We start from the raw sequence: 27,192 nt of genomic DNA, 5'->3' as shown, positions 1-27,192 counted from the left end.
GACAGCGCTTTACTTAATGGCTGCTGGGACAACAGCACCACTACGCCTAGAAACAACGAATTATGCGCGTTATACAATGTGATCTATGATTGTTATTATCATAGCTGTATTAATTTCACTAACGGTACTTTCATAATAACATCTCAAGAAGGTTTAAGTAAATTGCTATACAGGTTACCACGTGTTTGTCTCACCTATTTTAGTCCAGGGGTTGGACTCAGTTTCTGCAGTAGGAGTAGAAGCTGGCTGAGTTGGGATGACTGAAAGTGTGTTATAAACACAAAGGATTTTTTACATAAAAGAAAGAGAAAGATGGAGAGGGAGAAAACAAAACTATAGCTTCATGCATCATTATGTAAAATGCTATTCAATTTATGGGTCATATGTCAATCGAATCAATGTTTAACGAGTGTGTTTAGTTTGCCGTTTCTTGTCTTCTCTTTGTGTTGCGTAATTCAATGATAAAAGGCCTTGTCATGTTCAAAATAATTCTTTTTCAGTTATCCCCTTTCAAAACACAAATTGTTTTGCGTCACGAAGGCATACAAATGGTTGTCCCCTGACTCCTAAAATGTGTAGCCATGCCCCATTTTTCGCTTCCAAAGCAACATGAACATATATTTTCTTTTTCTAGTAGGATAATTTTTAATTTGTACACCGATTTTGGACGATTCCGGTGCCGCGCCATTTTTTCATTTTGACTTAGTATTACTTTTTTTTTTAGACGTCACGGTTCTGCAAAGTGAGAATCTACGTACCTTCAACTTTGTCAAGACATTGAGTGCCAGTAAATGGAGGGTGACAATGGCAATTGTACGTCCCATTCTTGCCCGATAAACATGTACCGTTGTTCATACACGGGAAGCTGTCACATCGATCATCTGGATCTAAAAAGATTTTTTTTTCTTCCTCAACTATCTATCAAAGCCTTTACTATTAATTGTTGGAAAGTCTCTTACTGTGATTTTCCGTTGAAACTTTATTGAAGCCTGTACTTAATTAATTATTATTTACTCCCCCCCCCCCCCCCCCCACTCCGTGAACCGAGGGATACCATGCGTGTTCACAAACTCTCCGGCTCGTAACAAAAGCAAAAGGTCTACCCGTATTGACTTTACACACCGGACTTTTGCTGAAAAGGGGGGTGCTGAAAAAGGTCGACCCTTATTTTCTTTACACACCGGACTTTTGCTTTTGAAGGGGGGGGGGGGGTCGCTGGGAACACGCATATGCGTACCCTAAATAACACTGAGTGGGGGGGGGGGGTGGGGACACTTTGCATACATTGTAGATTCGCGACCTCTCACCAATCAGCCCATATGACTTCTCAATGGAGTGAAGGGACATAGGGGTGACGGAAATTAATGTTGTCGATGTAATACATGTAGATAGCAATCGAATATTGGTAATATGATCACAGTTACACTGATCCAATGATACTAAATTACGAAATGTGTAAAGTTAAAATGTATAACTTATGTTGGCATAGAAAAATAAAAAGCGACTTGTTGTCCATGTGTTTATTCTCTTTATATACGTGTGTAAATTTTTAACTTTTTGAATATTTTAATGCCGATTCTAGTAACAAAAATTTCATCATAGTGAGGATGATTCTTTTTATGTTATATATCATCTTTTCAAACATTCCCATTAATTTGACACTTAGGCCTATATTTTTATTTAGTTACATACCTATTTTTGAAATGTAGAATTTTTATCAATTTCAACCAACGGTCGTTGTATTTGTAAAATTTAAGCATCATCTCATATAATAAGGACCAATAGAAGTACAGCTTTTGTCTCTCATTACAGCTGAATTGCGCTGAATTCAATTTGCATGTTAATCATGTTTTTATCTCATTACGGAAATAAAAACAAACATTCAAACAAACAAAAGTACGCATAAACTGAAAACATTAAGACAACGGTAGCCATCTGATAGGTCGATTCAGATTGCTCCTTTCCTGAAGGGATTATTCACACGTTTGTCAATATCAAAATTTTTGATTAAATAACAGATATGCCTATAATATTTTACAGCATTAATCTAGTTTACCCCCTAAAACATAAACAAACAGGATTAAATGGTTGTTGTTAAATAATCATTTTTAGCTAACATATAGTGTCTGTTTTCTATTAAAGAATGTTTGTGTCTCCCTATCTATGAGATTCAGGACCGGAATGGTAGCCCTAGCCTTAGGGCCTAATCCTCACCCCAACCCTAACCCTACCTGATACACAAGGGGCCTTATGCTAAATGGTGCAAATTAGTCACCTTAGCTACATTAGCTACAATAAAAATACCTGTATATGGAGGAAAGCTGGTAAACGGGTATGGTGTTGTTTTGTTCTCTAGCAAACGTGACTTTGCAGTGATGTAATTCGACATGGCAGCGGTATCTAACGATTATTAACAGTAAAAATACATGAACGTGGAGGTTTTTTTTTCTTCAAACGCAAAAGTCCACTAAATGTGAACTACAAAGTATCGGATTCGATTCCCTTTCATATCACGTACGTCCTTTGAAAAAAACACTAATCTACACTTGCCGCACTCGACCTATGAGAAGTAAGAGAAATATACATAGATTCTAACGAACACTTCATAGATTTGAAAAGTAGAAAAAGGAATACAAACCCAAGATATATCTGACAGCACTAAAACCGTCAATTTTAACGCAAGACAATTTTTTTTAGATTACAAACTCGCGAATTTGGCCGGAAAATCCTATAGTAATGGATATACCAATTCTAAATAAAAAGCAAATACGTATGGAGTATTGACAATCCATCAAGTATATACATAGTCAATATACAATTACAAAAAGAAAACCAAAGTAGCTTGGGATTATCATTCATGTACAAATACAAGCACTTACAAAAGTCGAATCAGCACATGATTATGATATAATAATGTACCTGAGTTAAGAGTAGTTGTCGCATTTGACATAGCAGATGTAGACACTTCGTCATCTACATGTGTCAGAGGTGTAGTCTCTTTTTGTTCAGTCATTATGGTTTGATCTGAGGTTAACATAGAGACATGTGCAATGTTATCGTTCATCTGTTTATAAGCGTGTGTCTGTGCAAGGGGTAAGGGGATTATTAAATTGAAATACGAATTAAAATATCGAACGAGCTTAGCTTGCAATTGCGGACGTCTATAACAGCTTTTATTGGAAATAGTTTATGATCGAGCCGTGACAGGTTTACAAGAGGCGTCAACAAATTTATCTTCTATCGGACGACGCCTTTCCATGTTTGTCAAGGTTTTGATCTTTTCTTATCGAGGCAACATATCATCCAAACACTAAATGATTAACATTTAATATCAAAATGATTCAAGCGTGCATTCAAATGAGACTGTACATTAAATTCTCGATCCCAGCCTTGCATTACAATTCTTGGACCATGTTGGCAAGATTTTCAGGTACACTTTTGCCATTATTTACCCAGGCGTCAACGAGTAGGCAAACTTGATGTGATTGTGAACTAGTTGGCGGCTCGGTTTATAACCGAGGGGCATGATGTTGGAGCCTATATACTAGGTACCACAACGTTACGGATATGAGCCCTATAATGACAAGTCATCGCTATTTCATTAGAAAATCCTCGACAGTGAATTAAATATAATCACTTTAAGTGAGGTTTTACATACCACAAGTGGTACCTCCAGTAAACCCAGGAGGACAATGGCATACGAAGATCCATGAACTAGGCCTTGAAGAACAAATACCTCCATTCTGACAGGGTTCATTGCTGCATGGATCAACTAGGGGGAATATAACAAAATTTAAACAAAATGAAGAATGATTGCAGCACAGTAGGAAATCAATAGCATGTAACAACAACGCTTTGTTCCCTCTTTAACAACAATACCTCCATGAATATTAACTAAGTAATTAATTAAGTAAACTTTAGGCCTACTTTGAAAATGAAAATAGAAGATCCTTTGCACAAGCTGCGCCTTGAGCATTTGACTGCCAAGTGGATTTGGCGCCTTATAAATCTTATGAATTGTTGTTATTATTATACTACGGATTCCTATAGTTATGACAAACTCATCTCATGCGTCGCATCGTGACATTACGTGTTTAATAGAGATAGCCTATTAGACCGACAGACCGAGAGATTGAAAACTAAGAAATACATGAGAAAGAAAATAATACATTAGGAAATAAAGAAATAGACTGACAAATCAGAGACATGCAAAGGAAACCCTGAACAAATTTCGGCTTTCTGGACAGACGGTCTCGTCCTCTCATCAACAAAAACATCTTACCACAAAACAACTTCTGGAATCTGTCAGAGCAATCGCAATCCAAATCCTCACGATTGAAAATTCCTCCAAAACAGAGGCCATGAATAAATGCTGTCGAAAAAACAAGAGATCAGGGAGAATAAAGAGTATATCTGAATAAATGAATAGATATACAAAAAATATAACCTAACTAAATAGGCATATTATTATGTCAATTGATATTACACGTTTCTACTCTTTATACCAGTAATTGTTTTGATTATGTTGATAGTTTTCGTCATACCTTTTGAAGGTTTGTCCCCCCCCCCCCTCACTGTTATAGATTTTTTGTCTTAGTTAGTCCGAAACACGCCAACCTTTGTTTGGATCATATTCTCAGTGTATATATATATATATATATATATATTTATATATAAATATATGTATTAATATTGCTCTATGCATAACTAATGGAAAATGGCATTTGCTAGCGGGAATAATATTGGATGACAACGGTGACAAGTTATTATGAGCACGATTGTACATTATGACAACCTTTTTTGCACGCGATAACGCTTGCAAAACCCTTTTTTCCCCCGCACGTACCCACAGTTTTAGCTGCGCGCTTCCGACGCGAAGGCAATGTGAATGTTATCGAGAGGGTCTGACTTCAAAGCTTAATGGCATGAGATCCCAAATACTCTAACTGTTGTATAAACAATATTGCAAGTATTTCGTTGTTCACCGGCCTCAGTGAATATAGCATCACTTTGGAAATTCTTAATTTCTCAGTTCATATATTTTGTTTTAGAAACGGGTTCTGGAATGTAGGCTATCTACTTGGTCAAATCATACACCTCGTGATTATTATTATTTCCTACAACGCCTACCGTGCAAAATGATCGATCACTGATACGATTACCATGATCGCAAAGACTTTCTAGAAATCAACTTAAGGGCACTTTCAATATCCTCTTGCATTTCCTGTTAAAAAGCATGCCCAGTTTATTATCTATATCTTGTTGATTATTTTTTAAGTCGCTATAATCGACTTCGAAATTCTGAAATGCATTACAATTTACAGCATGTCTTAGATGTTGGCATTGTGAATATATTAATTAAATTTCGTATCTTACCTTGTAATGTCCAGGCGCAAGGTCTAGAGTAATCGATATAGTCATATTGACAGAAACATTTATATGTGTCTTCTTCAGGATTCCCGACCACAGCATTAAATGTTAATTTCATGGAACAAACGCGGATGTCCTCGAAACCTTAAAAATAAAATAAAAACATGAACACTGCTATGTCGAATAAGTTAATGAACTTACTAATATTAAAGAGACATTATTCTTGCGAGGACTTAAACTATGCTCATATCATGCTTACTGTGAATTTAATAGAAGTTATACTAACTTTGATAATCAGGCAAATATGTCACAGGTGGTTCAGCACAGTATTTTTGTCAAAGAAACATGGAAGAAAGGGCAATAATAATGATAATATCAAAAATATATACAATGAAATAAAATAAAATGAAATAAATATTGGTATTAAAGGTACTATGTCCCATTTGCAGGCCAAAAAAATGAAAAGGTTAAATTCCAACGGCACTTGAAAGTTAATACTAATTTAGAACTTCCCTAAAAAAGGTGGGGCTTGAAAATGTCTTCAAGTGGGAAAATAACGACTATTAGTTGTCAAATCGACTTAGGAGCTATAGAGCCAATATTGTAGAGACCATTGTACCGAATGGTCGTACGTTTTATGCTGCGCAAAGATTCAATCAGTTTAATTTCGGCCATTACAAGAAGTGGGTTATGATGTAGACAAATGATCATGTACCCTTTACAGCTCATTTTATGTATGTTATTACCAAAGAAGAAAAAAAAGACAGTCAGTCACTCAATAGTGTCTGACAGTGAAGTCTAGCAAGTAAATGGGTTTCCTTGCATTATTTGAATATTTGGACACTGCTTACGTTTAAATTTCACAGATAGGACATACATGACATATTCATAATTCCTGCAAAGTTCTACACAATTTGAGGTTGGCTGCAAAAGGGACATAGTACCTTTAATAATGGTTTTAATAATAACAATAATAATGATAATAATAATAATAATAATAATAATAATGATGATAATGATGATGACAATAACAATAAGCAGAATAAAAATAGTAATTCAATTATGACGCATTTACGACGCATAAGAGAAGAGATCATGCCAGCAAATTAAATAATAAATACTTTACTCCCCAAACAGTTTCTATTCCCACTTAAAGAAAACGAAAAAAGAGAGGATAAATACCGCTTCCAATGAGAGGTCCTCCGTTGCCAAAGCAATCATAAGCGGAACACGGAAAGAAATCGGGGTAGGTTCCCCCACTTCCACTCTGCTGCGAGTAGCACAGTGCTGTTTGACCACATAAATAAGAGAGAGAGAGAGAGAGAAAAAAAAGGGGGGCACTCAAAATTCATAGAAATGGGTTCACTTCTACTGGAAAAAAAAAAAATTGGCTAAAAAAAGCTGTTAAGATATATAAAAACTCTGTTTTTACCGAAATGATTTCATTATTAACGTATTGTTGTATTTGTTAACATAAGACATAACATAGACATTAACATAAGACGTATATAAATCATGTATCATTTTTTGTTCTTTTACAGTTTTGTAATTCTGTTATGTGCAGTAGATCAAAGGATCAGCCCTTTAAGTAAAATCTTGCAAAGTGTGTTCCTCCAGTGTGTATGGTATACAGTGATTGCAAATACATGTATCTGTCTGGTTTTAAGTTGAAATTTTTTCATTTTTACATTCAGTTTCTTCAGAGAAACTCAAAATAAAATCCTTATGATAATGTTCTAAAAACGTGCAGTAGGCAAATATTTACTATTTGGGTATCTCCATTATTGCCTACATCAATAACCCACTTCTTGTAATGGCCAAAATTAAACTGATTGAATATTTGCGTAGCATAAAACGTACGACCATTCGGTACAATGGTCTGAAAAATCAGACTATTACTTACTGGCTCTATAGCTCCTAAGTCGATTCGACAACTAATAGTCATTATTTTCCCACTTAAAGACATTTTCAAGCCCCCCCCCCCTTTTTTTAGGGAAGTATTAAATTAGTATTGTCTTTCAAATGCTGTTGGAATTAAATCTTTTCATTTTTTTGGCCTGCAAATGGGACATAGTACCTTTAAGAGCTGAGGGTTACAAGAAAACATTCTTACCGTCCAATATAAATGGCTGGCACATGTATTCGTTAGATCTGTTCGAGGTTATCATGTATGGTAGAGAATGATTAATTTCTATAGTCGCATTCCAAGACACCTCTGTGGGATGCACGGAAGAGTCCACAGTATCTGTAACTGAAATCAATACACAATTAAGTTATTTTGCACTGAGAGAAATCTGCAATATGAATATCCATTCTGAACTTCAGGCCCCGCATCTATGCACTTTCCATTTTCTTTATTATGAGTATTATATTTGTCCCGTAATGTCTCTTGGTCTTCCTAACAACCGAAGATGCATGTAAACCAGAAGGGGCACCATTTCAATGGAAAATATCGATTGAGCCCCGATAATGCTCCGTTGTATTTCCCTTTATTTTTCGTTATCCATGTTTTATTGATCCTTTCCAATTAAAATCAAACATCAAGTAGTATTAAAATAAATTTATACGGTGGATTATATAATAAGATATAAATGGCTTAAAATATACAAATGTTTAACATACAAGAACAAAACAATCAAACGACTAGTAGTCGATTGCTGGTATTAAGAGATTACATAAAAATACAGGATACAACCAACTATAAACATTGCTCATCAGAAAGTAAAAGTAAAACAAAGTGCAGGCACCTGGCCAAATGAAAGAAAAAATATAATAATAATAGTTCGTTCTTGCATAGTGCATAACACATTATGAAATAAAATCTCTATGCGCTTCCAAAGAGCTTTGTGAATTATTAACCCTAGCTTTAGAAAGCACAATCTTATATTCCTACTGACCCTTGATAATAATTCAACATGCTTGCCCACATGGCGGCATGAATTACTGATTCGTTTTTCCTTTGTGTAATGTAATGTTCAACAGATTCAAACGACAAAAGAAAATTATAAAAGTGACTGAGAGTAGGCTTCGTAATTACGCCGCACCGACACCTGAAAATATATTGTTTAACCAAACAACGGCAGAAAGTTGGAGAGATATTTCTAGACGTACGAGGCTCGTAAATACCCAAGAGAACATGCACCTGTATTAACTCTTTGTTTACTTAATCATATCATTCACATTTGCTTAGAACAGGAACAACCATTTTCCCGTAGGTAAAGTGTTAACAACAAATCAAATTTGGCAAAAAGGGTGCTAAGTCATTCCAAAAGTTTGTAACGACTTCACAGGAAAAGAAAAGGTGTATCTAAGTTTTGGGAGAGGCTTTTTAGGGGAGATTCCGTATCTGTAACTTTGTGAATTTGGAAAAGCCAAATTTTGGTAGGAGTCAAAGGATGTTATGTCGCAAAGCTCGAATCGTTGTATCTATGTTAATAGTAAACGGAGTTTCCCCCTTTTACATCTAGTCTGTATTTGACCAATTTTCGATATTCAATTAGGTTTAGGCTTAGAATATCTTACTGAGGTTTTAAAACGATTCCATGTACAAATGATTTTATATCCACTCGAATCTACACCGAATTGCATTATCTGCATGAAACGCGTCGGGAAAAAAAGAACTTACATACACAAACACTTTTTTTCTTCTTTTTTCCAATAGTTTTTTTTGTATTGATTCCAAACAATACAAATTAATTTTAGAAAAAGAAATATAGTTGTTTTTCCTTGACAAACACGCACACTATCATACCGCGCACTCACACACCATCATATTACCCTGCACGCACACACTCACTCGCATTCTTATTTATCCTAGGAATGATATTCGAAAATAACTCATCATGCCTACGTGCATTTGACGTATTTGGCACCGCCTATGCCTGGCATCATTCAACGAAAGGACGAACAAAACATCCATCTTGAAAAAGGGAACACATCATGAGTAATCCATGATAAATAAATAAAAGAAAAATAAATGAGAAATAATGGTAGTTAACGTATTGGTAAAAAAATGTTGTAATGAGAGTGTGATGTTAAATTTGCAACTTGCGTTAGGCAAAATGTGTAAGGGTACACAGTGAGAGCAAATTATTGTAATCTTAGTCTATTGATTTCAATGGTTTTTAAATCAAAATCGGAATATTACTTACTTCCAAAAGCAGAGTAAAGGCAGATATTTACAAAAACCAGCTCCCACGAGAAACGCATGGTGCCCTTTATCGTTGAATACAATTCTAGGGTGCAGATAGATGGTGATAATTGACTACCCCCTTTCGTTGGACTGAGACGAAATGATTTTTGTTTAAAAACAACCAGGCAGGAGCAGCATTCACAACTAGTAACACTGCGCAGGTAATGACGTATTTATTCTTAGTGTGCACAAGTTGATTTTTTTTTTTTAATTTGGTGGATGTTATTAATCTCTTTTAAGTTTACACTACTCTTCCAAAATGTCAGTTTAGACAAACATATATCTGATTTAAACCAATATTTATTTTGTTGAAATTGACTATCGAACAATTTGAGCTGTCGAAAAATAGGAAATTGCGGTCCGTGTATGTTTACCTTCCACTTTTCACTGTATGATCCCCTAATAATCATTAATATAGGGTTCATATCACGAGTTCGCTTCTTTCATTATCTCACCCATTCTCAGTCGCCCTCCATATTTCCTATTATACTCATACATTTCCTAATCAATCCATCTTAGACAATAAACATACATGTCCAGGGTAAATAGTCTGGAGTGATGATAATGAATGTAAATAAGTTTTAAAAGAATTAAACGGAGCGGTAATCCTAATCGCGAAAGGTTTGATAGAATATGTATAGATAACTGATTTTTTGCAAAAGAAATTGAGAAACTCGGGCATGTAATAAGCCTCTAAAATAATGTGATATCCAGCGAGTTTTCCTTCTATTTCAATCATAATTTTGCCATTCCTAATAACCTATCTAATGCATGACTCACATTTTATCATTTGATATAATAGTCAGACTCTGTCTCTCCCCCCTCTTCTCCCCTCTCTCTCTCTCTCTCTCTCTCTCTCTCTCGCTCTCTCTCTCACATACACACACACACGCACACACACACACACACACACACACACTCTCTCTCTCTCTCTCTCTCTCTCTCTATTACTCATTCTCGCTCCAGTAAAAACTGCCAACTTCTTCACTTTGATTCAAGTTCAATCTCCACGCAAAGTTGCAATAAACCACGGCGCTGACTCTTTCCAATAATTACGATGATACTGTTTACAAAGGCATTGCAACTTGATTAGAAAATCTTCTCGTGGAAACATATATTTATTTGTTCACGCCTTATGACATCACTCATGTATACATTTAATTGCAATAATTGTGCTCAATGATTGTACATCATACAAAATTTAACCCATTGATTACTGAGTTTTCTAATCCCAATAGGCTTAACAAGAAACACCCGGTTCTAGTAGGCAATGGGTTATGTCTTGAAATTGTAAGACAGGGGAATTAACCTCTCCAAAAAAAATTTTTTTTTTTCAATGAGATTTTATTTTCTCCATTGCTTTTCACAAACAATAACAAAAATTATAATAACAAACAATGACAAAATCAATACATAAAATAATCTGCATGTTAATATTATTATATAGAGTATGATTTTACATTCACAGCTAAATAATACAAAATAACTTTTACTATTTACATCAAATAAAGCATGAAACATGCATGCATAAAGAAGGCATGAACATAAAAAGGCATTAAAAAAAAAAAAAAAAAAAAAAACCAACAACAAAAAAAAAAAAAAAAAAAAAAAAAAAAACTATTATATACCTATGTAATTCATGTATACACGGTATAAACATTACATACAATATGCTAACTAATAACTAAACTAAACTTTTGAGAACTTAAAAGTTGCATCGGTTTGCGACTTTGAAATATTGTAACACAAAAGATCAATGGCAATGAGTGTTTAAGATATTCTTATAATGTTTTAAACAAAAGATGGCGCTAGACCACATTTGACAAGTTTTTTTTTCTTTATTTTTTCTCTCTCTCCAATGATATTTCTTTTTCTATTGTTTTTCACAAACAATAACAAAATCAATACATAAAGTAATCTGCATGTTAATATTATTATACAAAATATGATTTTACATTCACATCTAAATAATATAATTGAAATTTTGCAATTTACATCAAATAAAGCATGAAACATGCATGCATGAGGAAGGCATGAACATAAAACGACATTTAAGAGGAAAAAAAAAAAAAAAAAAAAAAAAAAACACTTACATACACACAAACAGACACGTGCATAGACACTCACACAAACACCCACTTAAAACATGCCTACATTTTGTGGGAATCTCGACCATTATATCAGCTATGTCCATTTTATTGCTTCTATTCGCCTTCCTTATTTTATTCCTTTAAATTGATTAAAGGGATAGTTAAGTTCTGTTGCAGAGGGCGCTACACAAAATAATTTTCTTGTGAGATAATGGAAAATGAACGGCTGAAATATAACGATTACTTATACTTGTGTTCCACCACAAATATTAGATATTTTGAAAATTTGAAAAACCCGTTGAACAAAAAACGAAATAACGCCTTTTACGTCGTATTTCAGCCAATGCTGATGTTAGCTTTTTTGTTGGCATTTTCGTGTTGCTTATATTACCCACAATTTGCCGGCTCATGTATTGTTATTTTTAATTTAATAATTATTAAACGGTCACCATGTTTGTGGAGCTGAATTGGTATGATCGTATGGGCTAAATTTCACACATTTTGGGGTCTAAAATTACCTTCATAGCAATTTTAGGTGCTAAAAGGGCACTATAAATGTCATTGATAAGAATAAGAGCAATAACCATGCACTTTGAAGGCATTTGCGGTCTGAAAACAGAACTCAACTATCCCTTTAAATTGACATGCGCTGCGTGATGCCGTTGGGCAGACTGTCAGATAAGATCTTGTGTGACCGATGCAAACAAGAATCAATGTTTGCAAACCTCATTCATCATATTCCTCTAGCTTACATTAAGCCTGATAAGCTTCAATTTGAACTAATGCTTCTATCGTAAACATTTTTTTGGTAAAAACTTCTACAAACATTCTAGAATGTAATGCTATTAACTGGAGATTGTCATCACCACTTTGTCACGTGCATTGCCCAATGCTATTCATTTGATTTTTGTTCAGGATATCAAATGCATGTTTGCAAAGAAATATATAAAATGTCATATATAATACATATTATTAGATTGGAGGTTGAAGAGGCTTTCTGTCGGGGAGTGTATCTGGTGTAGTATCACACGACCTGCCTCCTTGGTCTAGTGGTTAAGGATTTTCGCTTACACGGCCATAAGGACCATGTTCAATTATCGAAGGATATTTTTTTCTTTTTTCTTCAACCTTGACAGTTATTTACACAAAACCAGAAGGCGGTATCGAGGAACAACGAATTCAAAGCTACGCTTCCAATCGATCTTCACATGTGCTGATGCAAATTACCTCACGAAAGTTGTCGATGTTAGAGTATTAGTAATTAGGGTGATCCCACTGCCTGTGCACACAGTCTGCCCCATGCACATACACACACACAACAGCAGTCAGTTGGTAGAAATAGCAATTTTCGTAAATTTATTTTTAAAAAACTGAACAATATTTTTAAATTTTTATTTCACATATCTTTCAAACATACCTTTAACTACAATTTTGTGTAGTTTCATTTTTATAGGCATGTGGAAAATATGTTAAATTATTAATTAGAATATTGTCTTTTCAGCCATGTGTGACATGGCCCGCTGACCGTTATTCTGCGTGATGAAAATGCACTTCAATGTATAAAACTCTCTTACAAAAATGCAATATCCTCATGTGTTTCACTCATTGAATCAATTTGTTTTTTACACTCAAGGTAGCCACAAATGTACTGGGGTCACCAAATTTTCTTTTTTTCCAAAGTTCAGTCCCTGTAGAATGTTATGGCCTGTTGAATAGAATGGTTTCTCGGAAAATCGTCATAAATCCTCATATCTGACATTTTTTTAAAATAAAACTATACTGTGATGTAGCTGCAAGTCGGTTAATTCTTATTATTTGTTCGGTTTTTCTGAATAATTTGTGAAACATATGAGGAAATAGCTGTAACGGTGATCCAAGTAATTCCCATCGCCATATTTTATTGGCATTGCAAAAGTATTAGGAATTTAATGTTAATACTTGGTGTAAATATGGTTTTTAAATATATGATTTTAAAAAATGCCAACAAAATGAACAGTTTGACTTTCCTATATACATAATTAGCTGAAATGACCTAATTTGCATATTTGATGAATATTCAAGACTTTTTTTTGCTTAAAAAAAAAAAAAAAAAAAATTCTATACTTGTCTGATATACATAGGTTACATAGATGTATCATGTTTGGTTTTGATTTGATTACATATGCGCATATTAATAAGACGGACTTAGTTAATTTCACAACTTTTTCATATCTGCAGATTCGCAAAAATGGCAAAAATTACTTATTTTGTTTGCTTCTGTTTTCAAAACGGTTATAGATATATGGATTTTCTTTTTTGTATTTTTTTACCACAAAGATGATGTTTTAGTGTCTGATAATTTAATTTATTATTTGTGTCAAAGAAAGTGTTGAATTAAGTTGCCAACTTTGTCGATGTTTGCCATTTTTGCCAATTTGACCATTTCTGGCAGGTTTTTCGGTTTATCAAAAAAATGGTTTAAAATCACAACGCATTGACCGATTTCAATTCTGTTTTTTGTTTTTTGAAGCTTTCATAAAGCTTGATCATTTGCAATCATCAAATAACATGAGTTTGTTGTACTTATTTTTGGTGTGCTATACCTAGTATTAGAACAGTATGAGTATTAGAAGTTTTCACATAAATGAAACCAACAAGTTTATGAATCAGTAATTTTTTGGAGTTTCTATGACTAGGTGACAACAAATGTTATTAAATGAAAGGCTATTCATATTTCTCTTTTTTTCTTTCTTATTTAAGAAATATACACAGGGGTATCAAACAGCTTTTTTTCCCCTTCAAACAATGTACTGCGTTATTGGATGACGAAAAGTGTATTAAACATCGTAGTCGTTCAATTTCCTTTCAGCAGCCGTCTCAGAAGAGTCGTCGTTCAACTTTCCGTCTTCAACTTGTCCATTGTTGAATGCATCCGGGACAAGGTATTGATCATCGGGGATGGTAGCGTAAATGTGATTCTCTACTTCCTCGTTGCCTGGCTGTCCGGACGGAAGTGACGTTGGTGTAGCGTACGCAGTGTTTACTACGTCAACCACTCCGTGGTGGTAGCCGACCAGTCCGGCCGGCTTCTCTGCAGTTGACTTGGCAAAAGTCCTTCTGAAAAATACGGATGAATTACAGAACTCCAAGTGGAATACAAAGGAACCTGTTTAAGGCCTCGTATGGGAATTTTAAAAAGGGGGCTAGTTTTAGACAGGTGGTCTTTCTAGACAGGTTTTTCAACACAAATTTCCTTCTAGAGGGAGGCAATGTGGGCGATCACAATAGACAGATGAGAGTGTGTGAAAGGTGGCCACTAAGACAAGTGTGACTGTATCACGCCTACACTGCATGAATACAGAACAATGGGCGGAGGGTCTATGTTATGTGACAGGTTCTTCAACACACATTTCCTTCTATAGGGGGAGGCAATGTGGATGGTAAAAATAGACATGAGAGAGTGTGGCCACTAAGACAAGTTGTAATGTATCACGCTCATACCCTGCTTACACTATACGCATACATAATAATCGGCGGAGAGTCATGTAATGTGACAACATTAATGACAAGTATAATGATAATGAAACACAACTACTTTCTTCAATGCTTTTTTGTTTTTTGGGCCAGGCTTTGCTGGCTTTTACCTAAATATTTCATGCTATAAAATCATCTTAAAATCATCTTGAAATTAGCTTTGGTAGGGTTCAAAGGATAATATGAAAAAGTCATATTGACTTCCTAGTTTATAGGATTATTAGTTGAAATCAAATATTCTCAACACATGGCCACCGGCGGAAAAAAAAGGTTGTGGATTGGTGACAGTACACGCCACCAACGTCGGCATGTAATATGGCAAGAGACGATTGTATGAAGTCTTATACAAAACTTATTGACAAAATATAGTCCTTTATTTCGATTGTTGTTAGTGATGGCGGATGTGGCAATTAGGGATTATAAATTTATTGTAAAACAAATTTTACCTTCCGATTCTTCCTCTGAACAGGACAAAGATGATTCCTAAAGCTAGAAGGATAACAACGGCAACGGCCACTCCCACCCCAGCGAAGATAGCTGGGGTATCAGAAGAAGGACCAAAAATAAGCGGATCATTAAATGATTAGAATAAGAAACACAGATTGAAGAGTTGTTAAAATGGTCAAGGTTTTAAGAATGCAAATATTTTTTTTTGTTATTACATGAGAAAACAAGTTCATGTAAAAACCCGCACAGAAGTCAACCCAGCTGCGCAAAGTGATTGTATTATTGTCTACTCCAATTTCTAGAATGCATTGCACCCCAAATACTGATGGCAAAAATATCCTTTGATGATTTGGCCCCATTTAATCCTGTTAACAGGACAGCTACGGGATGACGATATGATCTCTTCGAAGGGACTCAAATTTGGTTCGATCTTCTGAAAAAATACAAAGTCCACATTTCAAAATGTTTACTTTAAAAGGGCGAAGTTGATTTTATCTACGAAATATACATACCCTGCTCGTTTATTGATCTAGCTGATTCTGGAAGGGTCTTTGTTGAACTAGATCCGATCGAGGAGGGGGAGGAATTGGTGGAGGAGGAGGAGGAGGAGGAGGGGAAGGAATCCGAGGAGGGGGGTGGCATGTCCGGTGAGTTTGTACGAAGTTTGGTCGGCGACGGAGATGCTAGTGTATGGCGAATCGAGGAATCAGTGACAAATGGCGGAAATGTCGATTTTACAACGGATGCTAAGAAAGAAAGAAGGGAAGTATATGGAAGAGTTATAGTTATTGAATGCATGCGTAAAATGAACGCCTTAGTTCTTACATGCCAAAATACCAATCTGTAAGTTAAAATGCTAGGCTAAGTATAATTCGTTCGACCAGCAAACTAGCATTACATATCATTGACAACAAACACAGTTTAGGAGGCAAGAGATACAGAATACTCAATTGCGTCTCGAAACAATTAAGATAATTGAGCACTAATAACTAAAAAAGAGGAAGGTTTCAGACTAATCCATTTAAATAATTTGAAGTTGAAATCAGTATAACCTATTCAATTCAGCAATCAAACTTTAAAGTCCTGCACTGTTTTGTGTATGTTAATGTTCTAATTTCGGGAAAATACGTTTGGCTATAAATACGAAAAAACACTTAAAACTTACGGGTGAGACTAAATCTTATTAGGAAGCTGCCACCGCCCAAAACTCCATGCGAGGTAAAATCCACCGTAATGGTATCCTGGAAGACGCTATAGGGGTAAAACGTAAGCCCGCTTGTTCCTTGTGTTCCATAAAGAATCGTGTACAGGTAGCCCGACTTGGAGGAAACCTCGATGGAGGCATCTAACAGAAGATCGGCTGTAGCAGTCACTTCAAGATTATGGCTCTCCTGGACATTGATGGACAACGTCCACTGGCATGTAGCTCCTGCGCTGAAACTATCTGGGAAATTCTGGAGAAATTGCAGGTTTAGGGATAAACGGCAGGATTGGAAAAGTCATTTCCAAACATTGTGTTACTAGTTGATCAATTCACTTCTTTTGTATTTACTTTGGTAATGCTGAGAAGGAAACCTTTTATATTGATAAAAAATTGGCAAAACTAACATGATTAGTACGATACTAGATTTTGGGTTGAAATATAAGTCATCAAAAACGTCTTTTGTACCTCGTGTCATAAAATTATTTGTCTCTTATCTTATGTTATTTACGAATTTATTCATCCGAAACTCTGATTTCTATTATTCGTGATTTTATATTTTTTAACGCGAGGTTTTACCAAACAGTAGCAATCTCCATTATTTCCCTACACACCAAAAATAAAATCCATATCATGTCCAAGCAAACTCTGAAGAAAATTAACTTCACAAATCTAAACGTCAGAACATAACTATTTTTGATATTTCGTGTAGTTAACTCTCATTTATTTATTTTATGTTTTATTGCAATTGGCTCATTGTACGATTCTACTTACAGGTGACAATACAAATAAAGTTTCGTTCGGCAAAAGATCTTGCGATGCTTGTGAAGAACTGCATTGTCCGGTAAAGCCACCTAGAAAAGAAAAATAATTAAATTTTTAGCAACGTTTTATTCGGGCACCATTTAATGGGGACTGGCAAGAAAGGATGGGTGGTACGTAGATAAAAAGATGACTTAAGAAAGCCATAAATGTGGGAGGAGGTCAGGGTGGGGTTGAGACTGAGAGGAGTGCAGCAAATCACATTTCCTTGACCCTCTCATATAATTCTTTCTGTTTGTCTCTCTTCGTTTCTCGTTTCAGCCATGCCTCCGTAGCTACGCCACTTAAAAACAAAAAGATAATCATTTCAAAGAAAGCCATTATAATGGGAGCCAAAAGGGCATTAATAATTACCATTGTTCATTATATTCAATTATGTTTTCGTTGATAAAGTGAAGTAAGTAAACTTGAAATAAACTTGATAGTCTATGTAGAACAATATGACATATTGACATGACGCCCTCTGACTCCAAACAGTACATGAATTTTAACATACCAACAGCAAAAACGCTTATAGAATCTACTCCTCCACATAGCTGCAGTTCGTCTTCTAGACATCCCAGATCACAGACCCCTTTACCCTGATCGTCTAAGGCTGATCCGCAGATACAGATCTGACCGTTCGTAAGTCCCATGTATGGGTATTGGACGCATGCCTCAGCACAGGTTTGGATGTTGTATGGTTCGTCTTGAGAGGGCGCTTGTTCCGCGTTGGTGAAGAATGGACTGGATTCGGTGTGAGTGAAGCAGCCTTGGTATCCTGGTACTGAATACAAACATGATTTCATTGTCATAGAGTTGACGATTACCAAAGCTATAATGTCAACATTACAAATGACGATGACGATTTCGATTATATGGGATATACAATAGGGTATTGGAATTGATCTTGGGTTGTCCTTTCGATCGTGATAGAGTTTTACCTAGGCAATGTTCCCACATTCTAACATTCTCACATACTGTATAACTATTTTAGTCTGTCTCTCTTCTATATATATATATATCTCTCTCTCTCTCCTTCCTCCTTCATCAATTTTAACTTTATTTTAGTTCATTAATTCACTTTTTTTATTTTCCGTGTTTTTTGTTTTTTTCATTTGTATCGTATTCCTTTTCTCTATGGATTCTAGTCCCTCCCCCTTCTCCCCCTCTCTCTCTCTCTCCCCCTTATATATATATATATATATATATATATATATATATATATATATATCTCCCCACCCTCCATTTATCACTTCCAGTATGTCCCGCATCTTATAAGCCTTTCTCTCCATTTAAAAACTGTTTTGAGTATAAAATCATTGTTAATCTTTTATATATGTACAGTATATTACAAGTTGATTGAAAGATTTGCATATGCACTCCATACATGTTGAGGACTAACATCGGTTTAATTTCGTTGAAGACGGCCGAGGGTCAAGATAAAAATGTAAAATATTTCATTTTTCTTACCGGAAGGATGAGTGGAGTTGTAATTCACACTTTGTGTTAAATTAGTTCATAATATTATTCCTACAATTTAATCAACTCTTTTATTTGATGACGACTTAAACCCTTAATTGCCACTTTGCTTTGAGTGTATGTCTTCTATATACTTCTGACGTGAGTCGACTGTGGGAGTCCACTATTTGTTCTATTTGTGCTAAAGCAAAGTGCAAAAGTGACTCAGCCGTCTTTTTCCATTTGCATTGTGTAATATTTCGCCAACACCAAATTTAGTTGCATTAACCATTGATGCTTGTACACGTCTCGGAGGCAGCAAAACTGTACGTGACCCATCACAACAACTAATTTAGCTTGCCTTCATATCTCGAGCCTGAATGAAATTTACGAAATGTATTTCATTATGGTGTGATTGGTGAAAGGTGCAGTGCATTTCATTAAAGTCACGTCCATTCTGGGTAATTGACAACACCTATTATTGAGTAAACACCCGAATGGTGTCTAAGTCCTCATGAGAACCCGCGACTAAAGACCTTTAAGAATTAAGTTGGCGAACTAAAGCTACGATCACAAAGATTCTTACGAACGATGCTGTCGTACGAATCTCCCTGTTTTTCCATGGTCTTCCCGAATTTCCGTGGTCTACAAATCGTTCGTAGCAGTTCGTAGCAGTTCGTAGCAGTTCGTAATGGCATCTGTGACCGAGGATTTACTTACATAAGCATGAGATGACTGGAGCCTTATCGCACACGTCGATGGAATCACACACGAGGGGTGTGCGACCGGTCTCGGCAAGATTACACACGGCATAATCATATCCAGAGTTGGATGGATATTCCTTTATGATCATTGCTCCATCGAAACCTGAAGAAAAAAAAGATAACATACAATTTTTTTTTTAAATAAATACTTTAATAAAATATTTCTTAAAGCCCCACTGTCCTACTTGTAGCTACTTGCTCCCTCTATATAGAAAACTTCCCCAATCGGTGCCTGTTGGTACCCACTGATCCTCTTTTTCTTATGTTAGTTGAGAGCTGAGTTGATGAGATAGAAGCACCTGTCAGTGACCTGGCTGTGTGGTCTAATCCCTTCTGGCCCAGTAGTATTGACGGTCTTTAAATGTAATTCTGAACTCTCATTGTTGCAGGATTCGATAACTTGTATGACCGCGTATTACTCATGTAAAACTTTTTTCTGTCGAATTTCCATAGGCCCATATTCTGGGATTTTCTCTTCTTTTCAAATTCACAATCAGCAGTAGGCTCACGACATTGAAGTCTTAACCTAAACCAATACATTCGTTATGTCATGAACAATGATCACATAGTGATTTAAAATAAATGATTGTACCTGACCAGAATGGATTTCGATTGGGATGTTTTGACGTAGATGCAACATTGCTTAGTCCACCAGTTGGAGCGATCTACAATTAATAGACCGGTTTACTAGCATATGCAAATTTATGGATGTTCCTTTCAAGGGGACCTGGTGACGAGTTATTCCAGTAAACCTGTCATTTATATCTGCATACACTACTTCTGGCTATTTCGGGTAAGCCCCGATTTATAAGAGTCAAATCTTTACTTACCTCGGTATCTACATATAGAATCAGCGATCTCATCGCTCCAGTATATGTCGTCTGCACAAATTCGATATTTTTTATCAGATCGTATGAAGGCAGATGGACTCCCTTGCCAGATGTCTGCACTGCCATCTAAACTGATGGAAACTAAAATAGTGTGTGGGGCAGAAAAACAACAAAACAATCATGATATTAGTTGAAAGGTCGATGCCGCATTCATTACTTTAAACATGAGAATCGTAATCGCCATTCCTTTATCAATGTAAATTGAAACGATAATTTATGACGATTCTTTTTACTGTTAAATCTCCTAAATAACGCTCGGAAAACCTCATGTACTACCCGAGCATCATTTCCTATAACAGGTCACGTTATTTGATATATCATAAAAAATAGGACTTTTAAAAAGTAGGATTTTCACTAAACGTTTATTTTGTAAGGATCTTTACCGATAAGGATGTTTATCTTTTATTAATTCTATTATTATTGGTTAATTTCCTAATCGAGCATGAATGAGCAGATATATTTTGAATGTCATTTGAATGTCACTTTTTTTCTTACTTATGTATACTTAAGTGTACATCACGTTGAGAATTATGGAGAATTGGAGACAGACTAAGGGAAAGAAAAGGAGAGAGATTGAGAAAAACAGCAATAGAACCATCGAAACAAACAATCAAACAAATATACAAACAAAGAAAATCATACTTACGTGTTTCTTGGAAATGGAATATCGCTGAACAAGACGTGACATACAGAAGTATAATTGCAATATGCCTCATAAAGAACAAGGGACTGTTTCCAAGTACATGGATATCCCTGTATTCACGAAATCCCATTTTCATTGCTAGTTATCCTATAATATTTCTAAACGTTGTTAGATCCCGTTTTCAGTTGCCAGAGGGATGAATTCGACAACAACTTCGACTGGCTTCCAAATTTTCTGAAAAACACAATCTTGAGCAGGGAAGGTACGGATTTGGAGAATGCTTGTAAAAAAGCGAATGAGAAGATATTACCTTTGTCACTGGCGTGGTCTCTGCACCGTAACCCCTTTTTATTTGACTTTTCCTCAAATGTTTGCACCCCTCGAGTAATTTCATATTGCCATTCATGGTGTATTTAAACTTCTCGAACAATGCAAACACTTTTCACCTCTACCTCGGCCAAAAACGCACACATTGGTGAATTGCCAAACAATACTATGAATTAAGGAGTCGCGCCTGAATTCAATTTTGATCAGCATATTTATTTAGATATATTTGCTTTTCAAACGGAGAAGCATCATCATTTTTTCAGTCGCTGGAATGTTGTGTAGTTGTTATTGAATATAACGAGAAGACGATTGAACGATTTTTAGAAGTAATCTCAATCGCAATGTCATTACATATCATGTTCAGATTACGTCATATGCCATTGTAATGTTGCCACAATGCACAAGGCTATCATAAAAACCAGACCAGGATTTTGGTCGGCTTTGTTTTTACGACGAAATAACAGTATCCAAGAAATTGATTCATAATCAGCACACTGATTATCACTCTTCCCCGATGATATAGATCGAGGCTCAGGGCACCGTTTCATGAAACCACCATAAGTACAAGTCCGCCGTCACCTATAACGGAAACCCATGTATTGAAATCTGTATGTGTTTCAATGGGATGCCGGCGAAATTGTGACAGTTTCTTAAAACTAAGCCTTGGTCACAAATTAGTACAATTTTTTTTCTCGGAGTTTTCTTAGTGCTTTATCAAAGTGTACTGATTTGTTTATAGGATTTTACTTTAAAAAAAAAAGAAGATGGTCAAGGGAAATTGGTGTTTCATAAATCCTGCTGGTCACCAACTTTAAGAGAGACAGAGAGGCTGTTCACACCGGCAGAGATAGCGCGCGCCAGACCGCGCTATCTCCGCGGTTTGGAAGGTACAACGTCGTTTCGGTCCGCCCAACAGCGAGCCACGGCGAGCCAACACTGGAGCACCTCTTGGGGGTGGTCCACGAGAGATAGCGCGGGCTAGCGCGCGCTAGAAAAAAGGGGGTGCTACGATAGACCGCGCTATCTCATTGCGGTGTGAACAGCCTCCGAGAGAGAGAGAGAGACAGAGACAGAGAGAGACAGAGAGAGAGAGAGGGGAGAGTGAGAGAGACGGAATCATAAACAGAGAGAGAGAGGGAAAGAGAGAGAGAGAGAGAGAGGGGGGGGGGGGTATTAGAGTGATAGGGGGAGGGTGTGACGCGCCTGCGTGCGCTTGGAACCAAGACTACTTAATAAAGGGTTCGTTATCGTAGACATCTTGACATATAGACATTGGCCTTCTGACTTATATGTTCTGGGAGTTATTGTGGCGGTTTGGGGATGTGTAATGCTTGTCTTCGGTGGCGAATCAGATTGTCGTGGTTTAGTTTTGCCCATGATCCGTGACAAATTGGGGGCTCGTCCGGGAGTCGAACCCGGGACCTCTCGCACCCCAAGCAAGAATCATACCACTAGACCAAAGCGACGTGGGGGCTGGAAGTGTTTTGATCCAAGCGGATGAGGCTGGGATGGAGCGCTCAGTATGTTATATGTCGAAGAAGTTTAACAAGCATCAAGCAAGATATTCGACAATTGAGAAGGAAACCCTGGCCCTTATCCTATCTCTCCAGTACTTTGATATATATTGTTGGGTCGGGGCAATCTACTCACATTGGCCCTTCCACAACTCAGAATTATTTTGATAAATAAAGAACAATCAAGATGATTTGGTTACCTTTGATCCGTTTATTACTCTCAACTCTAGCCACATCTTGGAATTAGCATATTAATCAACATCTCATGTGTATATTCGTAACAATATGTAACTACCAACGAATACTCAGTGACAGTAAGAACTGACCACAACCCTCTCACCTTGCTAACTAAGATGAGAAACAAAAACAGCAGACTAATGAGGTGGTCTCTCATGCTTCAGGAGTATGATTTGAAGATTGAACACATTCGTGGAAACGACAATATCATTGCTGATACATTGTCTCGTGGATAGATTGCTATTTGCAATGTTAAGAAATAATTATTGTATTTTGTATATGAAAAATGTGAAAATTGTACAGCGTACTCTTTTTGCATATTCTTTAAATATTTTTATTTGCAGGTATATGCAGTTTATTTTCAACGTCATACATTTTGTCTAGTCAACAGAGGTTAACATGCAAGATTTTAAATAGCAGTTAATACATTATAATGTATTTCACTCCGTCAAATGCATTTTGGTCAGATTACAGTTGGTACAGACAATTAAGACTACTACAATAACAGTGATACTACATGTATGTTCAAGAGAGAATGACGATACGGTAACTTCTCATTGTTTGGAGCTCGTTTAAATTGTACAGTTGAGATTGACACACAGAAAAAGGTGTAGTGTTATTGCTGAAAAGAATATGATTATACCTTGTTTTAAAGAATTTTACAAGAGGTAAAGTAAATACAGAGTGTTCATACTATTTGTTTAAAAGTACATGTACTGAGTACTATAGTAGAGGTATGAAGGTGCTTTGTACATGTTGTTGAATGTATCAAGTTTCATATTTTGTTTCATTGAAAAAGAGCAAGTTATCAGTATTTGTCGTTTTCAGAAAAGGTTAATCGAAAATGCCATTCCTTTGTGACAATTTCCTTAAAATCAGGTTTTAGACGTTTTTTTCCCTGGGCTTCAATGTTAAAATCGTGCTTATACTCACTTGGTGGAAGATCAGCTATCTATATATTTCACATATTTAACGAGCTGTGTACAGTATGCATGTTGATAACTAGTGTTGTGGCTATGGTAAGGTCACATGACCATGAAAGGTTATGAATATTTGTCGTAAATTTATTACTATATTGTATCAGGTGACAAATTTAAGTTTGTTCGTTTTGCTTATATACTCACTTGTATATTATATCTGGATATATGTCAGTGTTTAACAGTATTTTGCATTATTACCTACAGGCATATATAAGCGTATTTGAAATATTTCAGATTCAGCTCGACACATTTGTGTCTAATCAAAAGGCAGAGGACTATGGTTTCAGTTTTCAGTGGCAATGATGTATATGTTTTTTGCCAGTTGTTCTTTTAAAAAATAAGAAAATTTTGTAGCGGTTATATCCAGTATTGCTGTGCAATGGGTACATGTCTATAAAGAGGGCGTTCATTTTTCTTTGAAATACCACCTTTTTGTTATTGTTAATCGATAAACAGTTGTGCGTTTATGTAAGACTATTCACTAGCATACAAGGATGAGCTTAGCCAAAGTATTCAGTTACTGTTACTATGTAGATGTATCCAATAACTATGTTTATTGTTAGAGTTACAGAGTTTAACTTACAGAGCATGCTTTGAGATTATATGCATGTTGTTGCTAGAAAGTTCTTCCATAACTTTCTGTTTTAAGGAGGGAGGTGTGACGCGCCTGCGTGCGCTTGGAACCAAGACTACTTAATAAAGGGTTCGTTATCGTAGACATCTTGACACATAGACATTGGCCTTCTGACTCATATGTTCTGGGAGTTATTGTGGCGGTTTGGGGATGTGTAATGCTTGTCTTTGGTGGCGAATCAGATTGTCGTGGTTTAGTGTTGCCCATGATCCGTGACAGAGGGGTTCAGAATTCAAGTGAAAATATATAAACAAAACAAATTACCATCAAAGGCCAAGAAATAAAATATATATCTCATGTTAATACAAAATCTGTATCGTCATTTGTAAATACATACTGTTGCTCACTATAAACCTTTTACATACAAAGAAACATGACAGGAACAGAAAAATACCATATCAAATAAGGTAAGATACTTAAACTATATAGGAGCGTTTATCTGCAAAGAGATCCAGCTGACAATCGTTTTATTAAGCGCCGTATAAACGCAGAATATATAGTTTTTACACTATCAAAATCACAAAATAATCTAAAACACATAATTAGAAATATACACAACATAATGCATCTGGTCATGCACTTTATGAACAAAAACTTATTATTTCAACTATCAACCTAAGGCACTTTCAATAAGCCCTGTGCCACATTCAAATATATGCGAACATAACATGTTAAACATGTTAAACATCTACACATTAAAGGTACTATGTCCCATTTGCAGGCCAAAAAATGAAAAGGTTAAATTCCAACGGCATTTGAAAGATAATACCAATTTAGAACTTCTCTAAAAAAGGTGGGGCTTGAAAATGCTTTCAAGTAGGAAAATAACGACTTTTAGTTGTCAAATCGACTTAGGAGTTATAGAGCCAATAAGTAATAGTCTTGATTTTCAGACCATTGTACCGAACGGTTATACATTTTATACTGCACAAAGATTCAATCAGTTTAATTTTGGCCATCATAAGAAGTGGTTATTGATGTAGACAAATGCTCATGTACCCTCTACAGCTCATTGTATGTATGTTATTACCAAAGAAGAAAAAGAGCCAGTCAGTCACTCAATAGTGTCTGACAGTGAAGTCTAGCAAGTAAACGGGTTTCCTTGTATAATTTGAATATTAGGACACTGCTAACGTTTAAATTTCACAGATAGGACATACATGACATATTCATAATTCCTGCAAAGTTCTACAGAATTTGAGGTTGGCTGCAAAAGGGACATAGTACCTTTAACATTGCTATCAGGATGCAAATATTATCACATATCAGTTGAAGTGGTAACAATGGAAGTGGTTTGCAATTGGCCTCATAATATCGTAAAAAACATCAATGCATAGCTGTATAAGAAGCTAGATGATAGGGACTTATCTATATTATTTAATGACATTGCCATATGACATCAGATATCTAACAAATATCCTTCGGTCCCTCTTTTCCCATTTATCAGCGAATGAAAGGGAGTAGAGTAGCCTTTAGACAAGGCCTCGTGTCTGATAATGATATTTATATCTGACGCCGAGCGACTAAAACGAGACTAATCACGAAAACCCAAGCAAACGCGAGACCAAGTGGCTTCAGCCAAGAGGCCTTTAGTAATCTGGTTTGGATTTCTTATGTTGACCTTGGTTTCCGAGCGGGATTCTCTACCGAAATTGTAGCGTCCAATCAGCGAACGTTTTCTCGCATGACGTCAGCATAGATTGAACGAAAACGAGTTTTAAACGAATGTATATACAGGGAAGGTCTAATCATTTCACTTTCAATTTTTAGCTCAAATCATCAAAGCTTCCTGTTTTATCGTAATTTGGTATGTAAAATAGACTAAAATGTGATATTTTGCATTTATCATTCATATGTTCATCTCATAAGCTAAATTTATTTACGTCTTTAACCTGTTGATACATGTATCGATAATGAACGAATCACGAACGAAGCAAACCGGGAGATGGCCTTTTTGATTGGTCACAATAAATCCAAAGATGGCGTATTAGCATGCTAAAGTGTACCTATTAATAACTCATGCAGATCAGCAAAAGCCAAAATCCAAAAGGCCTCATGGTTAACGGTACTCGATCGCTCGTTCGACTCTGGTCTCTTGATCTCTCTTCGTCGCCAGCTAGGCTCATCT

General features: G+C 35.9%; 1 protein-coding gene, 1 long non-coding RNA gene and 1 other non-coding gene across 3 annotated transcripts; all 3 read right to left on the bottom strand.

The window, feature by feature from the left end:
• Positions 1-14,537: 14,537 nt before the first annotated feature.
• On the bottom strand, positions 14,538-15,981 carry LOC115923007. Its single transcript, XR_004063717.1, has 2 exons — positions 15,612-15,981; positions 14,538-14,748 (listed from the first exon to the last, which is right to left on the bottom strand). It is a non-coding gene; the product is annotated as an uncharacterized LOC115923007 (long non-coding RNA).
• Positions 15,982-16,107: 126 nt separating this feature from the next.
• Positions 16,108-21,675, bottom strand: LOC100893326 (kremen protein 1). Its single transcript, XM_030983548.1, has 7 exons — positions 21,376-21,675; positions 20,670-20,810; positions 19,796-19,942; positions 18,132-18,401; positions 17,588-17,667; positions 16,778-17,066; positions 16,108-16,358 (listed from the first exon to the last, which is right to left on the bottom strand). The coding sequence occupies exons 1-7, from the start codon at positions 21,506-21,508 to the stop codon at positions 16,108-16,110; spliced, it is 1,311 nt and encodes a 436-aa protein (XP_030839408.1). The 5' UTR covers positions 21,509-21,675.
• Positions 21,676-23,093: 1,418 nt separating this feature from the next.
• On the bottom strand, positions 23,094-23,165 carry TRNAP-GGG. The gene has a single exon. It is a non-coding gene; the product is annotated as a tRNA-Pro (tRNA).
• Between the last annotated feature and the right edge of the window lie 4,027 nt (positions 23,166-27,192).

Source organism: Strongylocentrotus purpuratus, unplaced genomic scaffold (assembly GCF_000002235.5).
Source record: "Strongylocentrotus purpuratus isolate Spur 01 unplaced genomic scaffold, Spur_5.0 spur5_scaffold_13, whole genome shotgun sequence".
NCBI lineage: Eukaryota > Metazoa > Echinodermata > Echinoidea > Camarodonta > Strongylocentrotidae > Strongylocentrotus > Strongylocentrotus purpuratus.
Note: the sequence above shows the minus strand (reverse complement) of the source record. Positions and strands in the feature narration are given on the sequence as shown.

Bases quoted from the DNA above. Each gene is read 5' to 3' on its own strand.
- LOC100893326 (XM_030983548.1), bottom strand. From the start codon at position 21,508: ATGAAAATGGGATTTCGTGAATACAGGGATATCCATGTACTTGGAAAC. The intron at 20,811-21,375 runs GTAAGTATGATT...ACACTATTTTAG, and splicing joins ATTCCATTTCCAAGAAACAC to TTTCCATCAGTTTAGATGGC. The intron at 17,668-18,131 runs GTATGTTAAAAT...TTTCTTTTCTAG, and splicing joins TATAAGCGTTTTTGCTGTTG to GTGGCTTTACCGGACAATGC.